Genomic DNA, 19345 nt, shown 5'->3' with positions numbered 1-19345 from the left:
AGAAGCTCACGCTGTATCGCACCGCGAAACTGCCCGTGTATTTGGGTTAAAATAAAAATTGTCGGTGTAGTGCCATTGCAGTGTGATTCATTCTGCCCGTGATGCGTGTGACAAGAGCTGCCTGACAAGTATTGAAAGCCTAGAAACACAGAACACCCTGAGTTCGGAGGGACCCTTTAAGGATCACCGGCTCTAACTCCTAGCCCTGCACAGGGCCATCCCCAAGAGTCACACCATGTGCCTAAGAGCATTGTCCAAACGCTTCTTGAACTCTGTCAGGCTTGGTGCCGTGACCACTTCCCTGGGGAGCCTGTTCCAGTGCCCAACCACCCTCTGGGTGAAAAACCTTTTCCTGATATCCAAACTAAACCTACCCTGACTCAGCTTCATGCCATTTCCTCGAGTCCTGTCCCTGCCTAGAAAGACTCTATGGAAAGAGGAGGTAAATAAAATCCCTGAGTTCATACAAAACCCCTTCAGTTCACACAACTGCCACTGTATCTGAACAATGTGTTTACTGACAAGATCTCCTGTACAGTATAAAAATACTGCTCTTTAAGTATTTATAAGTTAAAAAAATTGATTCATGGAGGGGATGTAGTTTTTCACATAGGAATAAAAAGAAGTTTAGGCTTCTAGACCTCAAGATATTGTCTGATTTATTCTCTGTGCTGAGACTGATTCAGGTGTATATTGATCAGTCTTACTCAAACATTTTCAATTTGTGGACATGAATATGAAGAAGTGTTGTCTTTCAGGGTCCTCTTAGGAGTAGTTCACAGAATCTAAAGAGGTAGCAGATCAGAGTTTGAAAAACAGTGATATCATCTGCAAGACCTATTTCTCTAATCAACTTGTAAAAGCACCTGTTTGAAGGAAATCTGCAATGCTTGCATGAAGCTTGTAGAAATGCCTAACAGCATTTATGAATATGTATTTGTCCAATAGCCAACCTGAATTTTCTTTGCTGCATGTTGTCATACTTCCAGTGGAAATCAGAATCACAGATCCATATATGGTTTTGGGTTGGAAGGGACCCTAAAGGTCATCTAGTTCCAACCCCCCTGCCATGGGCAGGGACACCTTCCACTAGACCAGGGGGCTCAGGGCCCCATCCAGCCTGGCCTTGGACACTTCCAGGGATGGGGCATCCACCCCTTCTCTGGGCAACCTGTTCCCATGCATCACCATCCTCACAGTGAGGCATTTCTTCCTAATATCTAATTAAACCTGCTCTCTTTCTTTTTTGACACCATTCCCCCTTGTCCTGTCACTACATGCTCTTGTAAATAGTCTCTCTCCATTTTTCTTGTAGGCTCCCTTCAGATACTGGAAGGCTGCAATTAGGTCACCCCAAAGACTTCTCTTTTCCAGGCTGAGCAATCCCAATTCTCCCAGCCTTTCCTTGTAGGAGAGGTACTCCACCAACTCTGTTCATCTTGATGGCCCTCCTCTGGATACACTCCAACAGGTCAATGTCCTTCTTGTGTCGGGGATCCCACAGCAGGAGGCAGTACCCAATGTAAATAATATTTATGTGCTTCAAATATGTTTTAATAAATATTGGTGTGTAAATATATATGTATTTATTTATATAATTGTTTATATGTGCAGATATGTATACCGTCTTCTCATAGACTAACAGGTTTTGTTCACTTTCCTTTTAGACTCCACTCATATATGATTTCTTTTTACAGCTTTACTCTGGCTTCTTTACAGTCCAACTTTTACCTTTATCTTAAGATATAAGCCATCAACACCAACTAGAGTGCAGTAATTATGTCCCATGTATCACACATGAGAGGAACGTTTATAAATACATCCCAGAAAGAACTTGTTTTTCTTATTATGACAGAAACTTCTGCTGAGAACCTTTTCTAACATAGTACCACCTAGTTCTCCCTATTTTATGCTGTACGTGTAAGTTCTTCTCAGGTATAATACTTTGCCTTAGCCTTGATGATTTCATCCTGCTAACTTTAGACATTTATCCTACTTATGAAACTAGTTTTGAAATCTGATTCTGTCTTCTGGCTTCTAGGTTGGTGAGAACCAGATTTTTCGTATATCTATATTCTGTTGCATCTTGCAGATCACTAATGGAAATACTGAATGGAACTGAAATGACAACAGATCCTTATGGGTTCTCACTGCAGGTGCTCTCCAAGTCTGATTTTTACAAGCAGCATGCCAGTTGGTTGGTGCTTTCATGAAAATTATGTTTCCTTTGGATTTTGTTTTAATGAAACTGTCATGGGACGGTGTTTAAATGATACTAAACTCAAGATCTTTGATACTTACCGTTTCTCTTTTTCATCTGAATCAGTGCATTGATTGTGAAAAAGGGTATTAGACTACAGTGAGTGCATGTGTTCCTAGCAACCTTATGCTAACCTCTTAATCATTAATTTTATTCTAGAATATTCCTTGAGGTCTAAATTAATCTGGATAGCTTTAGGCCTACTTTCCTTAGATAGATGCATTTTATCCTTTTCTAGTCTCTTCAAACCTATATAGTCTTTTAGCAACCCAGAGATTATTTTCCCTGTATTATATTAAGTAGATTTCCATAGGCCCTAATAACTCAATTACATACAATTTACATAGTTTTTAACTAATTCCTTCTCTAAATTCTATGGTAAGATAAATTTAATTGAGTATCTGGGCACTTCTAGTGTATTTCCAGAACACTTTCTTGTTGCCTTTTATACTCTTTTTTACCTGTCACTCATTTTGCACTGTAGGCTTTGTAATTTTATTCTTTTATTCATATTCTTTTATGTTACTCTTCAGTCATGTCCGCTTATTGTGACTTCTTTTTTCAAATCTTTGAAGAGCTTTTAATGTGATGTTAACACAGTCTACTTAAGCTTCCTCTGCTTCTTTTTGTTCACATCAAGATAGCTTGCTATTGTATGTTTAATTAAAAATGAGTCTATTGTTCTCTGTAGAAAATCTAGGTTAGCTTTAAATGACTGATCTCAGGCCTAGACCATACAGTAAAGAGTTTAATTAACTCATATAGAATGGCATACTGTTATGATGAGCCTGCTTTTAGTACCTAGACTAGTTTGATTAAAGCTAGCTTAACAATTTCTACATAACAATGCAATCCATAGTTGGCAGTGCTAATATGCGTTTTCTTCCTCTTTTTCTCAGAGTAGGGAAGCCTATTTTGGTCTAATGTGTCATGAGCACTTTCACTCAGTTTACTTCCTGCCTTTAAAATCAAAATGAGCTCCTCCCTACTCATCATGCAATTCAAGTTTGTAATGCCTCTTAAAACTGTCTCTGTCCCGTGAAGCAAAAGTTCATCCCTAAAATATTGCAGGAATTTGATGGACATTTTAAGTCCTTCTGTATTGTTTTTCTTATTGGTATTCAAGTAATTGAAATCCATTTTTATCTCATGGACAAGCTTCTTGAATACCTTCCTCATTAGCTCAGAATACATCAGAAAAAACACCGACTTCCTCCTTTTGAATACAGCTGTAGTCTATCATGAAAAATAGACCCAAATCATAACATAATTTTACTTCCTCCTTTTAATTTTCACCAAACCCAGCATCTTTTGCCTTTTCTTGGATTCAAGACACATTGAATCATCATCCCCTGATTTACTCATTTTCCCCAGCATTCTAATATATGACTATCACTCATATATGCCATCGTATCGCTGGGATACTACCAAACCCGTATTTAACCATTAAAGCTTTGTCTTTCAAGTATCTAAAAAGCTTCATGAAATACAATGCTCAAGTGTTTCATGTCAATCCATTCTATTATCCTGAGCATTTTTAGACACGTTCAGAGTAGGCTTAACCTCAATTGTTGAAGTCAGCAGTGAAGTTCCCACTGAATTGTTGGGAGCATAAAAGACTACTGAGTGTAGTTCAAGGATTCATCCGACAACATATTTATTCTGCAAGATATGTCAATGACCAAACCATGACACATTAACCAAAGGTAAAACAAGTAAAGAATACTTTGGCTTCACTAGTATTTAGTAGAAAATTGTTAGTAGAACTAGTCAGAACTAGTAGAACTAGTCGGAAAGCAGAAGTACATTTTTTTCATGGGGGAAAAACCCAGCATTGTCACTTCTCAAGTTTAATAACATTTAAACTGTTTAAAATAAGCTTGCTGTTTTGTAAAGAAAATATTTTTTTGAGAGATACAAATATTTATTCATTTTGCTTGCAGGAAAAGTTTGGCACTGGATAAATTCTGCAAAGCAGACACTAGGTCCAAGTTCTCTGTTTACCCTGATCACGGAATTGCAACCTCCATTCTGATTTAAACTAATTTGTAATCATCTTTCTTGTACTAAGTTCTACTATGTTTTTTTTTAGCTAGTTGTAAATCGATTTATATGTATACACAGAGTTTGTAAGTGTTTGACTGATTTAAAATCAATTTTAGTTAAACAAATACATAATTTACCATTTTACCTGGAGCAAAATAATCCTAGAGGCAAATTTGTAGTGTCGACATTTAAATCTCATGTGTAAGTCAAAGTGTAAAGACAAGGGCGAGACAAGCTTGTACAATTATTTTACATGGCAATTTAAATTGATGATTTTATGTAAAATTAATGTTTCTAGTGAAATATCTCTGAATCACACCCATGCTTAAATGGAGTACTTGAGTATAAGTACTTTTGATTTTAGTACTCCTTGAAATATTAGGTAGTTAATACATCTCCTTTAAGTCTCTCTATTCCTTCACTAACATTACTAACAACTCTTTTTCTTAGGTTAAGCCACGTAGAATTTGAGGGCTGATTTGCAGCCTCTAGTTTGGCACAGACTTCTCAGACAGATCCCTGCACTTCATTATGGAAGTGTCCTGAAGAGGACTTGTAAAATAGGACAGAGTGTATGGTAATCCAAAAATAATCTGGTACACTTTTATATAGTTGCACTGCTGGGGAATACAAAGATACTAACTTAGTCCCTTTAAAGGTGTGCAAGTTTTAAAGATCAGAGACAAATTTATAAGTATATTTATTTTACTAAACCAGACTTAGAATACATGCAAACTGTACTGGAAAAAAAAGATGAATGTATCAAGTAAGATACCCCCTACCCCGTGTTCCAGCTGCTTAATGGACCTGACAACTCGGCTCCCCTCCAACACCCACAAGTCATTAGATGCATGAGTCACTCTACTCTGTTGTAGAGCTACTAAATGTGGTACCACAAATGTTGATTTGAAAAGTCAATGGGCCCTTGAGTCATTTCTCAGTATAGCCAGTATTTTAAGGAAAGCTTGTGACATATAGTTCACAGGACAATGGAGCTGTATTTTATATCATAGTAATGAAAATAAACATGGGTAGTGGTGTTGAGAGAAAACATGAAAAGTTGCAGGGAGGGAGGAAACATCTATTGAAGACAGATACATTAAGCAAAAGTAGTATATAACAATCCTTACAGACTAAATACTGGTTTCCATTTTATCCACTGCCATATTACATCATTTAAATAGAAATTTAAAAAGTGACTCGTAATGTCATTGGGTTTCCCTATTTTTGTATGTGGAAAGTTGATTTACTGGCAGAACAACTGAATACATTGTTTTACTCCTTTCCTTGTGAGCAACTGCATTTGACTATATGTTTAAGAATATATATATGTATAAAACTTTATGTCAAAGGGAAGTTTAAATCCCAGTCTGTAAATATTAAAATCACAAGTCTCCCTTTTTTTGTTAACAATGTTCTGCTAAGAAGTACCTTCCCTGGCAGGGGGTTGTTTGCTTGGATGTAGGGGAGGGAAAATAAAGCAAAAGAATTGAGATCCAGGACTAAACTGTTTAATTTGCTTAGGTAGGTGGCCTTTAAAAGGTTTCAGCTAAGAATATTTTAAATACTTACATTTTTTGCATAGTTAATAATCCCAGGTATGTTAGGCCATTTTAGGTGTCCATTGATAGGACCCAAGAGAATGACCTGAAGTTATGTAAGGGGAGTTTTAGTTTGGATATTTTGTGCAGTTTTGGTCACCGCAATATAGGAAAGATATTAAGCTGTAAGAGAGTGTCCAAAGGAGGGCAACCAAGATGGTGAAGGGCCTTGAGGAGAAGCTGTATGAGGAGTGACTGAGGTCACTTAGTCTGTTCAACCTGGAGAAGAGGAGACTGAGGGGAGACCTCATTGCAGTCTACAACTGCCTTGTGAGGGGAAGAAGAGGGACAGGCACTGATCTCTTCTCTGTTGATCCTAGTGGGTCCCTTCCAACTTAACATATTTTGTGATTCTGTGATTTATGTATTAATTACTTCTATTGTGTATCCAACATCATTCTTGCTGCAAAGAAGGGCCTGTGGCAGAATAATAATCATGTTTCCATTTTAGATCAGTGTATAATTTAGGTTAATCAATGCATAATTCAGATTAATTTTCAAATGTATGCACAAATATGTATTATGTCTTTGATACATATTCTAAATCATTGGTTGACTGCTACTTCCCCTAAACCAAAATACGGTTCAACAAAGAAAAAGAGCAAACCTATGACAACATAAGTTCTGTCTAAAAGCTGTGTGATGAACTGGTGAGATACAAGGTCAGCTCAACCAAAGCCTGCATAAGCAAATTAGATTGTTTTCCGTATGTTGAAGAACATACAACAAACGTATAAATGCCTTTTCTTCTTCATTCCCATCTAGAAAACTTGGCACGTTTTGTATGATATGTAATATGGATGTCCTAAGAATATATTTCTGAATATAAGACTAGATTTTTTTTCTTAACTGGAAATGCTTTCTCCTCTGTCACCGGTACATAGAGTTGTATTTTGTTTCAGAGCAGCTGGTGAAGTGACAAATGAATACAAGCAACTCTTCTATTCAGAGCGATTGTTTAGAACAGAATTTCTTCAGGAACTAATTGCACTTGAGGTGCTGAGGATGGATTCTTCTCACCTAAATTTAGCCAAATATGCAAGTTAAGCCTTTAGTCTGAGATAGTTTTCCTTGTTTCTGCTGTGTGTCATGGAGAGAGGTGGGTGATTCACTGTTCTTATCTTGGGCATCACACCTAAGGAGAATGAATTGCTTCCTGTAAGATAGGAACTTCTCATAGTGCTCCATTCACTATGGAGGGAATCCAGATGACTGTCTTAAATTAGATATTCAATTTTAAGGTAGTAAAATGTGAGCCATGTGCCACAGGAGGTGCTTTCAAAGAAACATGGATTATGTTACATTATTTGTTAACAGCAACAACCCCGAATTTGCCCTAAGGATTAAACTCACCAATTGCCATATTCACATTCAAGCAGGAGTAACTTTCAGTGCATTCTAAGCATTTCAAAATCTCTGTGGCCATGTTGATCTCATGAGTTATAGTGATTAGACATGCCTGGACAGGCTGGACACCAGAGAGCATTGTGGAGGGAAAGTTCCCTGGACATAAAGCACACTGCTCTTTTAGCTGCTTTGTAAGCTGTGCTTTTAGTTGTGGTGGAAACATATCTGCTATCAGCCGGCTGGTTAGGAGGAGAGAGGAAAAGCAGTCTTTTGCATTTTAAGAGGAGCAGAGGTGAAATTCTGGGTGCTTTTGTGTTCTGAAAAATTTCCAAAACGAAGCTAGAGCTTCTGTTCAGTACTCATAAGCATATGGTAATTTTTACAGGATCACATTTAGAGTTCCCACTTGGTATGATGTGAAAGAGAAAAATTCAGTATTTGATATTGCTGCCTCATTATAATAGCCTGACTTCAATAGCCTTCTGTTCAAAGAATTGGAACAGAATAGGGTGTGAGAAACTACTTTGGACTGTATCACTCAGCAATATGCAGAAAATAAATTGAACAGCTCCTCATGCTACATGCCTTCCCATACTTAAATATTTTTTTTAAACATTCCTAAAGGGGAAGACAATTAATGGAAGAAGCAGTTCAAGTCACCTTCTCCCTTCTTTCAAAAGGATGTTGGAAAGATGGTTTAGATACTGGAGCAGTATTTAGCTTGTTACTCTTGAGGGGTAAAGATTAAAGAGTTCATATGCTGCAATTACATACTTCAAGTAACTAAGAATTTTTAAAAGTCTAAAGCAAAAGGCACCTACTCTTCTTCTGGGATTTGAACCTGAAATCCATGCTTCAAAGAAACCTTTACGCTCAGCATCTCTAAATGGTCGGGTATTAAAGGATGAAGCACTTTGGTTGACAACTTAAGCAATGAGCTGTGGTGGTTTGGAAAGAAGGAAACAAAAGACAAAAAGCCAAGACTATGGTTTTTCATCACTGTATGGATCACCACACCTATGTCCCACAAATGGATTGCATTCTTCTAACCAGTCGTACCTATGTGAATGGTTTTGACTCTGGTTATTTTTCCTTCCTCTGACTGTAAGGATTTGTTCCCTTTTTACATAAGTAGACAGTAAATTATTTGGGAGAGGGAGCATCTTTTGATTGCATTTGTATAATAAGAGGCAGGATATTGTGGTCCATGACATCAAATCAATTACAGCAGTAGAGATATATTAGTTGCTGATAATGGCAACTGGACCTTAAGAAAGTCAAGGAAACCAGCAAGACCTCAAAAGTCTAAATTAAGTGGTAAGACCATAAGCAGATGTCATTATCAAAAGGAAATGTTATGATGGACACGGTAAGATTCTACCTGTAAATTACTGACAGCATTTGGTTGACATTCAGTTTTCCTCTTCTCTGACCAGTGCTTCTCAGTCAATCACAAAAGCAGTATTCAAAACCCTTTCTCAATCTGAAACCTTATAATTTAGGGTTGATGTTTAAATGAATTTATCTCTTCAAAATTGTCTTTCAGTTTTTGCCAGCAAACACATATATCTTTAGAATAGGTGCAGATGTTCCTCTGGTCTCTCCTGCTCTCTGTACTCTAGTCATTGCCACATGTCTCTAGATATTGAACAACTTTGTGCCCACCAGGACCTTTTTTTTAGAGAGATTTAGAAACTTTATTAAGAAGCAAATATTTTTTAAATTATAAATTTTTATAACTTCATAGGAAAGTGAGAAACAAACCAGGAGGAAGTGTAATGAAAGACAAGAAGTTATCACACATTTAAATATGCTGCAGTGTCTAAATATAGGAATACTGATTACACAGCTCCCAGTGCACTTAGGACACTCCCAGCCAACACATGAAACCACTTCCAAAGCTAGGGGGTATGTGCAGAGCTTTTGATTCTTGCAGGATTTTCACAAAATAGATCTAGCTGTAAACCACTCTTCTGAAATAACAACACCACAAATGTTGTTCTTCCTTATTTTTCACCAGAAGCTGTGACCACAAGTGCCAACTGTCTACACATGATACAGCAAATAATTTGTAAAGGGACACATGTAGCAAAGTATTAGGAGAATACTTTTACTAATTCACCTGTGGTACTATTTTTGCTTTTGGGACAACCAGGTAACAAGCATGATTTGTAGTGATATTGCATTCTGCTCTCCACCATAGCAAGCCCTGGCAGACCAGTAATCTTGAAGCTTGTTTATTACATACCAAGGCATGACCTGGGATTTTAAAAACACTTCTGTTTACTGTCTTCTCTGTGAGTGCTCAACTCTCCCAACTTCTCCCTTTGCTCCCCGGTGTGTTTAATAAACTCTTTGCATTGCTTTTCTGCCAATTCTAGAGCTTAACTTTACCTAATGGCTGACACATATCTCTGTCTGCTGGTGGGAAATCAGTACAACAGACCCAGGAAAAAACATATTCACTCCACCTCAGATTGATGCTTCTGAGACTGGTTCCATTCTAACAAATCAGAAACTTAATGTGTATTCATCTACTACATTAATTAAATTAATTTAGAGATATTTTAGATAAACAAAATCTGGAAAAATAATTTGCAGAAATGTTTTCTTAGATATTTACATTACCTTTACTTGTTTATGCAATGTTCGATCATATAATAAGTGGACATACTAAAACCTAGATATTTTTCTTGATGTATCTGGTTTAATCCATTTAAGATGCTTGTTTCTGACAGAGATAGCTTCTTCATTTCAGAAAACAAAATAAGGATTTATAAACCCAGTTTATGATGTCCTTCATTAAAAAACCCTTTATCAGAGCCTTTGGATACTACCATGTGATAAAAATTTTTACGAGTTTTCACTTAGGTGAGACCCCTTATTGAATTCTACACAGTAGGGATTTCAGCCAGGAGCGAAGTACTTCAAACCTCATAATCTGAGGAAACAGAGGAGGCTTTGATTTATCAATGTGTGGAAGAAATTTTGAATCTGACTTTGGGATTCTTATTAAAAATGCTGTAGATGTAGACAATAAAATGCCTGTGAAGTTTTTTCCCTCTACTAATATCAAAAGGATAATAGCTTATGTTTTTTAGATTAAAAAAACTAAACAAAACAAAAAACTCAAGCCAAAACAACAACAAAAAGACCCACAACCACAAAAAAACACCTCTGAAACTGAAAAAAATAGGAGTGCTGTTTCATATTTTTGGTCACTTGATGGCACTAAACTAACACTCTATACATATTAATCACCAATAGCATAAGGATATTTCTGTGCCAGTGTATTTTTTTTTTTAATGCTTGGCCTGATCAAAGTGTTTTACTTTGTTGAGGGCAGATTAAAGACACAAAAAAGATTAAAAAATAAACATAAAACCAAGAAGTAAAACTGAAATCTAGTTGACTGTGTTCTGCTTGTCTTTTTAAATTTCCTTACATACTACAAATACTATGATTCAATGGAATACATAGTGTTTCTGAGCAAAAAAAAAAAGTCAGTTTTCCAATGTAACACACCAAAGACCAAATCAAGGATTCCAGTGTAAAATCTGAGAGAAGTGTATGTAAACTTTGGACATTGACATTTCCACCAAAATCTGTGGCCATCAGGTGGCCACCTACCTGAAGTAGAACACATGGACACCTTTTCCATACCTCAGTATCTACGGGGAAATTGCCGGTATTGCAAGGCTAAATGTTGGGTTTATTGTGTGTAGAGTTGAAGCAGGGAGAACTTGCTTGTATGGTCTCAGTCATGTAATAGGAAGCTCCTGCTGTGATAAATAGCTCAAGAAGGAATTGCAGCCCACAATGTCTCCCAGTAAAGGCACCTCCTCACAAACTGTCTAGCAGTTTGTATTATATTTATTTGTACTGAGAAATCTGAGAACTGAGAAACTTAAGTTAAATAGTGCTTTTTTGAGGACTTTTCAAGATCTGATTAAGTAGCAAGGGAATATTTTTATGTAATTGTCAGAAGTTTTAATTTTTCAAAACATTTTCTTCTGTAAAGGGAAGAAAAGCAGTTTTTTAAAATTTTCACAGATCAGCAACCAAAAATGCTGTTGTTGGAACAAATAAAGTATTTTCGTCTGATAATATCTTTTCTCTGGATGTTTTAAACTTCTTTTTAACAAGAAGTTACTTACATTCCAAAAGTACATTTCCAGAAGTTTTGAAAGATTTTCTAACAAGCTCCAAGGGCAACCTCTTATTCTGGAAACCTAAAGCAGGATATTTCAGCAATTTGAAAAGGCAGGGAGGGGATTCTTTTTCTTTTTTGAACATATTACATTCAAGTCTTTCCCATAAATATCTTTTAATGAATCAATGAACAAAACAATTTGTGACACGAAATTCTCAGGCAGCTCTAGAATAATGCTGCAGATTGCAACTCCTCTCCCCCTTTCCTCACAGCACTCCTGAAAGAGCCTTTGTGACTGATGGAGCAGCACTTGCACAGAGGGACTTTCATAGAGCTGAGTATGGGAAATCCCACGATGCCACATGCACCTGATCTGGCTTAGATGGAAGGAAATGTGGTCATTGTCTCCTAAGGCAATTTTTTGGGGTTTGTTATTTTTTACAGTTAGAGCCTTTTTAATCATAGAATCACAGAATTGTTGAGATTTGAAAAGACCTATAAGATTATTAATCCAACCATTAACACTGTCAAGTCCACCACTAAGCCATGTCCCCAGGTGCCACATCTACATGCCTTTTAAATACCTCCAGGAATGGTGACTCCAGCACTTCCCTGGGCAATCTCTTCCTTGACAACCCTTTCAGGGAAGAAATTTTGACTAATATCCAATCTCTTCCTCCCTTGGCAAAACTTGAGGCCATTTCTTCTTGTCCTGTCACTTGTTGCTTGGGAGAAGAGACTGACTTCCAACTTGCTACGACCTCCTTTCAAGTAACTGTCTTTTTTTAGTTGTCTTTTATGACAGTAGCCAGATGACAGAATCACAGAATCAATTAGGTTGGAAAAGATCTCGAGACCATCGAGACCAAAATACGACTGGACACCACCAAGTCAACCAGACCATGGCACTAAGCACCATAAGCACCATCCCGTCTTTCCTTAAACACCTCCAGGGACAGTGACTCCACCACCTCCCTGGGCAGCCCATTCCAATGTCTAATCACCCTTTCTGTGAAGAAATTCCTCTTAATGAAGAAATTCCTCCCTAACTAAGTTCTAGCTGGACTTTGGCTCTGCAAATTTTCTCTCTGCAGAATCTCATAACATCCTTGTAGTCATGCTGAGTTGCCTGCCCCTTCTTCTAAAGGTCATAAACTCTTCTGGTTTTCCTCAGTTCCGGCCAAAGCTCTCTGTCCAGTTAGGCTGTTCTTCTTCCGTGCCCTCTTGTCTTTTGGCACATGGGGATGGCCTGATCTTGTGCCTTTAACATTTCCTTCTTGAGGAATGTCCAGCCTTCCTGGACTTCTTTGCCCTTCAGGACTGCCTATCAACCAGTCTCCTATACCGGCCAAAGTCTGCCTTTTGGAAGTCCAAGGCGGCAGTTCTGTTGGCCTCTTTCCTTACTTTGAGAAGTGAAAACTCCTAGCATTTTGTGATCACTGTGTCCCAGATGACCTCCAGCCATCACATCACCCAACAGTCTTTCTCTGTTCACAAACCGTAAGTCCAGTGAGTGAGTACCCTAGCTGGCTCCTTCACCAGCTGTATCAGGAACTTTTCTTCCACATGCTCCAGGAAGCTTCCGGACTGTATCTTCTCTGCTGTGTTGTATTTCTAGCAGACATCTTGTAAATTGAATTTCTCCGTAAGAACAAGGGCTAGCGATTGTGAGACTTGTCCCAGCTGCTTACAGAATATTTCTTCTGCCTTTTCATGCTGGTTGGCTGGTCTGAAATAGAATCCCAACAGGATATCTGCCTTGTCGGCCTTCCCCCTGATTCTTACTCAATCCTATCAGCACCATCATTAAACTCTAGACAATCAAAACATGTACCTTGTGTTTCCATTCTCATTACCTATTACATTTTCATCTGTGTGCAGTATGGGAGACTTGGATGGTACTCATCCTGAGGGCAAAAAAAACTATGACTTCACCACTTCTGGAACAGTGGAACTTTTTATCTGCAGGTTTTTCATCCTGCCATTGTCTAACCGCTGCAGAGATAGGGTCATGATGGACTTCACTTTCTCATGTACTCATATACTATCTTCAATGATAATGCAACTGTTGAGAAATATGGTGCTTTCTGGAAATTTTGTGGACTTTACAATGAACTCATTTAAATGGAAGCCTTTCAACTTTCTAGCCAGTAAATCCATTGTCAAAATTTTGGTTGCATTTGTCATCTCGCGTGTTCTTAACCACAAAAAGAGTAAAGAAAGGGGTGCAAAGCACTGTAGCAATTTCCACAGTATATAAAGCCAATTTCAGCTCTACTTTCTACTCATGAAAGTTAATGGCTTTCCACAGGAGGTAAATGAGGACAAATTTGGCTTTCTTGGCTTAAAAAATACCTTATTTTCATGGCACTAAATTTAATCCAACTACAACAAATGAATCTGTTCAGAAAGTTGGATAAATGTGAGCTAAGCTAATATAAACCATGTGAAAAATCACCCTGTTCTGTGAAGTACCAGTCAAACTGTATTTGAAATTTACATGGAAGTATAGAAATACATATGAAAATCTTCTCAAAAATAGTAGAATTACGTGTAGTTTTTAGACACATGTCTATTTTTACATGACAAATAAAATAATAGGATTTCAAATTTACAAATTTGCTGCCTGAGAAACAAGGAAGAGAAATGAGAAAAAGCTCAGGAAATTGTCCTTTCAATATCAGACACTGTCATATAAGTTTTCCACTATTACATTTCATAGTCTCTTGTGCTTCTTATACATGTGCTGGAATCACATAGCACAAGTCCTAATTTTGTATAGGCCTGGTAAAAAATTATCATCATTTTAATTGCATGTGAAGGTTTGATTATGGTTGTATGTATGTAACTCAGAAATTGCGCTCTCCTTATGTTGCTGATCATTTTCCAAATCATCTTTCGTTCATGCAGCATAGATTGAATAGTTTTTTCTTTTATAAATTTCTACAGGGTTTTAAAAACATTGCAAAAATAGTCAGTCTGTAAAGATTTGAATCAAAAATCTAACACTCGATCAAAGGGCTGTTAGAGAGACTTTCAGGAAGACAGACACAGGGAGACTTGTTGGGTCTGCCTAGTTGAGGGGTTAGTTTGCTGCCTGAATGGCATGGGCACTGCTTCCTTGCCCCTCTGTGTCCTCATGGAACCTCATGATCCTTATTCAAACAGATTTGCATTTCATTTCTACCTAAATAAAATGGGATAAAATGCAGAGATGATTGTAACTCAACCAGAAACACTCCTGGAGACTTGTAGGAAGACCTCCCATGTCCACTCACTCTACTTATCCACGTTAGCTCTGATCAGCCATTAGCTACCCAAGAGGGCAGACCCATAGCTCTGCTGCATTCAGTTCTGTTTTCTTTCTTGTAATTATGTGCACTCAGATATGCTAAGAGGTATGCATCTGACTCATCTTTAGCCTAAGTAACTCTTCACTGCAAACAGTTTTAGTTATAGGCTGTCCTGTTTGGACAGTGTACAAATAAAAAGATAAGATCTTTGTCTCAGTGGATAGGTTAATACTGATTCTTGAGGAACAGCCCTAGCAAGCCTCAAGTTTGCAGCTCACCCATCCAGCAAAGCTGGCCTCAGCAATGACTCCCACAGAATACATGGACTCTTGCATAATACTTGTTAGATGCAAACATTCAATACAATTCAATACAAGGATTTAATTAATCATTAAATTCAAGGGACTGGATCAGCAGGGAAAGAAATCCATGAGTGTCAACAGTTAGGGAATGGACAGATCTGGGAGTCTGGTGTGGCCTCAGGCTGTTCTTGAAAGACTCAGACATTGGAATTGATCGCAAAAATCATGCTGCTGTCACGTTGTATTTCTGAACAGTCTTGTGTCTCAGTGTAAAAGAGGGAAGGAAACCTCTGTATCTTCTTCTGCCTTGCAGAGATCAAAAAGACTCTGTCCATATGATTTTGCTCATTCTCTGTCAACATTTCCACTGTCCAGCTTTAACCTATTTTCATGCCTACAACCTTCCCTTCACAAAGCCTACTCATTTTCACAATTTCACATACTGTATTTTTACTTACAGTAAATGAAAAAAAATTTAGTTACAGACTACAGACAAATTATTAGTACATGAGTACTGAAAGCTGAATTCAACACAAAGAGGAAAAATGGTACGAAGCCAGATACTAAGCTGATTCAGCTTGACATAGTTCCCTTAATATCAGTGGAGTTCTGCTGATTTACAAAAACTGAGAATCTGACTTGTTAAAATTTGAAAATAAAACTACAAGTATCTACTAAATTTGAACTTTGTACTTTGAAATATAAGGCGGATTTTTTATCCATGGGCCTGTGCAGTCTTTGGTTAAAATCCGCTGGAAATAAGACATATTATTTTTGGCCACTGGAAAGTGCTCATATTGTTCCCTGAAAGAAACAGAAACACATTGTGAATTCAAAAGAAAAATTAATAGATTTTTTTAAAAAAATAATTAAAATAAAGCTATGGAGTTCACACAAAGTGCATTCCTTCACCCCAAATTAACAGCTGTGTGCATGAAGATCTACTCAAGAAGTCAGATTTAATTTAACTGTCTTCCCTCAGCAGATTAGTGTGGTGAAAGGAGCAAAGACTTTACCTTCATTGTTAACTGTTCATGTTCTTTTTAATCTCTCAATTCCAGTCCTGCATAATGTGTGACCTTTTGGAAAGACTAAGTCTTTAAGAAGCGCAATTACAGTTATGTGCATTGATGGCACATTGATAACTATCCTCTCTGCCTTAGTAGCTTCTCTGCCTGCTGAGGGCCCCCATGCCCTGCAGCCTCGTACTCCAGCTGCTTGGGTGGCTGAGGGGTCCCAGGGGAGACCATGGCTGAGGACAGACAGGCTCAAGGCCTCTCTAAAGATTATAGAATCATAGAATCATTTCAGTTGGAAAAGATTCTAAGATCATCGAGTGCAACCACTTAGCCTAACACTGCCAAGTCCAGCACTAAACCATGTCCTTGAGTGTCCCATCTACAAGTCTTTTAAATAGCTCTAGGGACGATGACTCAAGTACATCCCTGTAACTGTTATACAGGTAAGATGAACTGACTTGCCAGGTCATGGATCACAGATTGGGCATGTCTATGAGACCATATACAGCCCCAGAATTCAGAGATGAAAAAAAGTGTGGTTTTCCCATTATCATATGTTAAATGTGACAAAACAGGAGTTTTGACTTTCAGTCACCAGTGGAAATCAAAAGTATATAAATCAAAGTTAATGGCCTCATTTGGAAAACTGAGCAGAACTTATACTTACCCAGATAAGCACACACCTCGAAATGCTGCATTCTTCAACCACTGGAGGCCATGGAAGTGTTTAAAACACACCTACCCAGTTATGTAACAAGATTCATGGTGGAAACTCATTTTCTGATCAACCACACTGTGTGATTACTCAGCAGCCTGCTGGCATGATTTTATCCTGTGCCAACTGGTACATTGTGGCATACTCTGCCATAATGACCAGAGTCAGATTTGGGATTTGGAGGCATTAAGGACCATTCCCAAAAGGGCATTGTGAACAAGAATGACACAACATGGCTACCTCTGTCGTTCTTGTTTCTCCAAAACTGTAATAACAGCTTTTTTACCTCAAACATATCAGCATATAAAACCCAAGGTGTACAACCCTAATTTTATTTTCATGCAGCAAAAGCACTGCTTTGGTAAGTTGCAGTGCACTTCTCTATTACTGCGAACATCATGAGCACACACACATACAACGATAATCATATGTTAGAGCCTCACGGGTAGGACACTGGCTCGAAGGAGACCTGAAGGACAGGAGATACCTAGTGTAGACAGGATCAGGCCAGGCCCTTCACTTTAGGGCCAGAGAATGGTCCCTGAACAGGTGTTATTTGGCAGTTCAGCCATAGTCACGGTCACTGAAGTATCAGGGACAAATAACGAATGCTAGTGTTGTCAAGTAACATTTCTTTGAACTGAAATTCCACCTCACGGAACATATCAGGTACAAGCATGGGAAAGGCCTTTATCCTACACATGGTTTAGGTAAGCATGTTAATGTAAGGATATAAAAATAAACTAGAATATTAAAGTATAAATTTGGCGTGTGCTTTCCATTACAGTAATTATTTTAAAAAATATCCCTTAAAAAAATTCCAAAATTTTTAACAAGTGCAAGTCATTGATATGCTGTATTATGCCTAGCAAACCAGAACTCAACAATAATAAAGCTCCATGTTTCATTGGACAGAATGCATAATGCAAATTTTTCCATTCCTCTTTTCTCACTGGATTGAAGTAAGAATATGAATAAGAAATAAAATGGTAGTTCTAGGAGACCAGTGTTCTTTCTTATGTAAGAAAGAAAGGGGAAAAAAAAACCAGGAAAAGCATCTTCCAATGGACAGACGGCCATTTTTGAAAACATTAGGTACCAGCACATTTAAGTCCAGGTAATCATTGCTCAGCTATCCTCACACAATTCTTATTGTCTTAAATGTGCATTTAGTGTTGATCTGTGCACTACAGCACCTACATATTCATGTTCAGTTATTGAGAGTAAATATTCTTGAGTCAGACCACTGTTACAACCTGCCCCAGGGAAAGGAGAGTGGGGGTAACCCAGGTTTTTATCAGTAATTCCCTTGGGGTGGATTAGAGTGAAACGACACTGAATAATCAGTGTCTGAAAACATATATTGATAAGGTTTATTTTAACAATTTTGTATCAACAGGTATGCTAGCATTTTGGGTGCTGTCATATAACAATGTGACATAGAGATAACTTTGGGGGGGACAGAAAATGCATAGGGGAGAGAAAGACAGGATAAGAGTAAGGGAAAGTAAGGGAAAGAAAAGCTAAGAGGGGACAGATGTATACAGTCACCGCCCACGGTGTCCAGCGATGAAACTTAGTAGTTGCAGCTTCCATGTCTGTCAGTTGAAGTGGTGGCCTTGTTCTGCTGGGGGTGAAGGAGGGAAGCCCCCACACTCCAAGAAGTTATGAGTGATTATATCCATGATCAGTGTCATAGGCCATGCCTCGAGCCTCCAACCTCTCCTTGGGCCTGCACAGAGTTTTTCTGTGTCTGGCCTGGTTCCTGACTTTCAAGATTAGCAGAGGGAGGGACGGGCCCAACTGCCCATCAGAGGAAAAGTCAAAATCCTGCAAGTCTCCTAGAATGCATAAATCATTAACCATTTCAGTCTCTGACAACCACTCAAGACTCACTATATAAAATCCAAGCATGGCTGAAAAAAAATTACAAATCCTAGGCCTGGAAAGACAAAAAACATCCCAGGAATGAGAAATATATGTTTAGAATGGCCTTAAGATAAAATGTAAAATTTCAATGAATTTCTATTGTTATGGATATTCTAGTCTAAAAGGGTCAGATTTTCTTAGAAATTGGGATTCAGTCTGAGACTATGGGACTGCTCTCTATGATGCGAGTTGGATGAAATGCTGTTGACATTCATCATCATGGGTAGGCTTCGCGAATGAGGATTTGGGAAGGGCTCTACCCACATTTGCTACAAGCACGCTGGTGGTTAAAGAGGTCAATGTGAGATAGACAAGTCCAGTTGCAAAAGGCACAGCAGAAAGACTCCTTGGATGGTATCGGCAAGACACGATTCTTTCTGCATTGTCTTTTCTCCTCGAGAGTGATCCTGTGTACATTCTCAAAAGAAGCAGCAGCATTATGGATAGTGTGTCTCCAGATCTCCCAATTGGAGGCCAGAGTAGACCAGTGATGAAGATCAATGTGGCCAAGACTGAGATGTTGTTTCAGAGAGTCCTTGTATCTCCTCTTCGGGGCTCCTCTCTTGCGGCAACCGGTGGCAAGTTCACCATAGAGCAGGATCTTAGGGAGGCGGTGGTCCTTCATCCTTGAGACGTGCCCTGCCGAGCGCAGCTGTGTTCTCAGTAACATGGCCTCAATA

General features: G+C 38.2%; 1 protein-coding gene across 1 annotated transcript in view; it reads right to left on the bottom strand.

The window, feature by feature from the left end:
- Positions 1-19345, bottom strand: part of NSMAF (neutral sphingomyelinase activation associated factor) — a 73329-nt gene that overhangs the window by 39313 nt on the left and 14671 nt on the right. Inside the window, exon 2 of the mRNA XM_029959373.1 lies at positions 375-427. Within this exon, the coding sequence (XP_029815233.1) occupies positions 375-427 (53 nt within the window). The remainder of the gene's footprint in view (positions 1-374; positions 428-19345) is intronic.

The sequence above is a fragment of the Manacus vitellinus genome, unplaced genomic scaffold, assembly GCF_001715985.3.
Source record: "Manacus vitellinus isolate BGI_N305 unplaced genomic scaffold, ASM171598v3 scaffold_1_pilon, whole genome shotgun sequence".
Classification (NCBI taxonomy): Eukaryota; Metazoa; Chordata; class Aves; order Passeriformes; family Pipridae; genus Manacus; species Manacus vitellinus.
The sequence above is the reverse complement of the archived record's forward strand: the minus strand, read 5'-3'. Positions and strand labels throughout refer to the sequence as shown.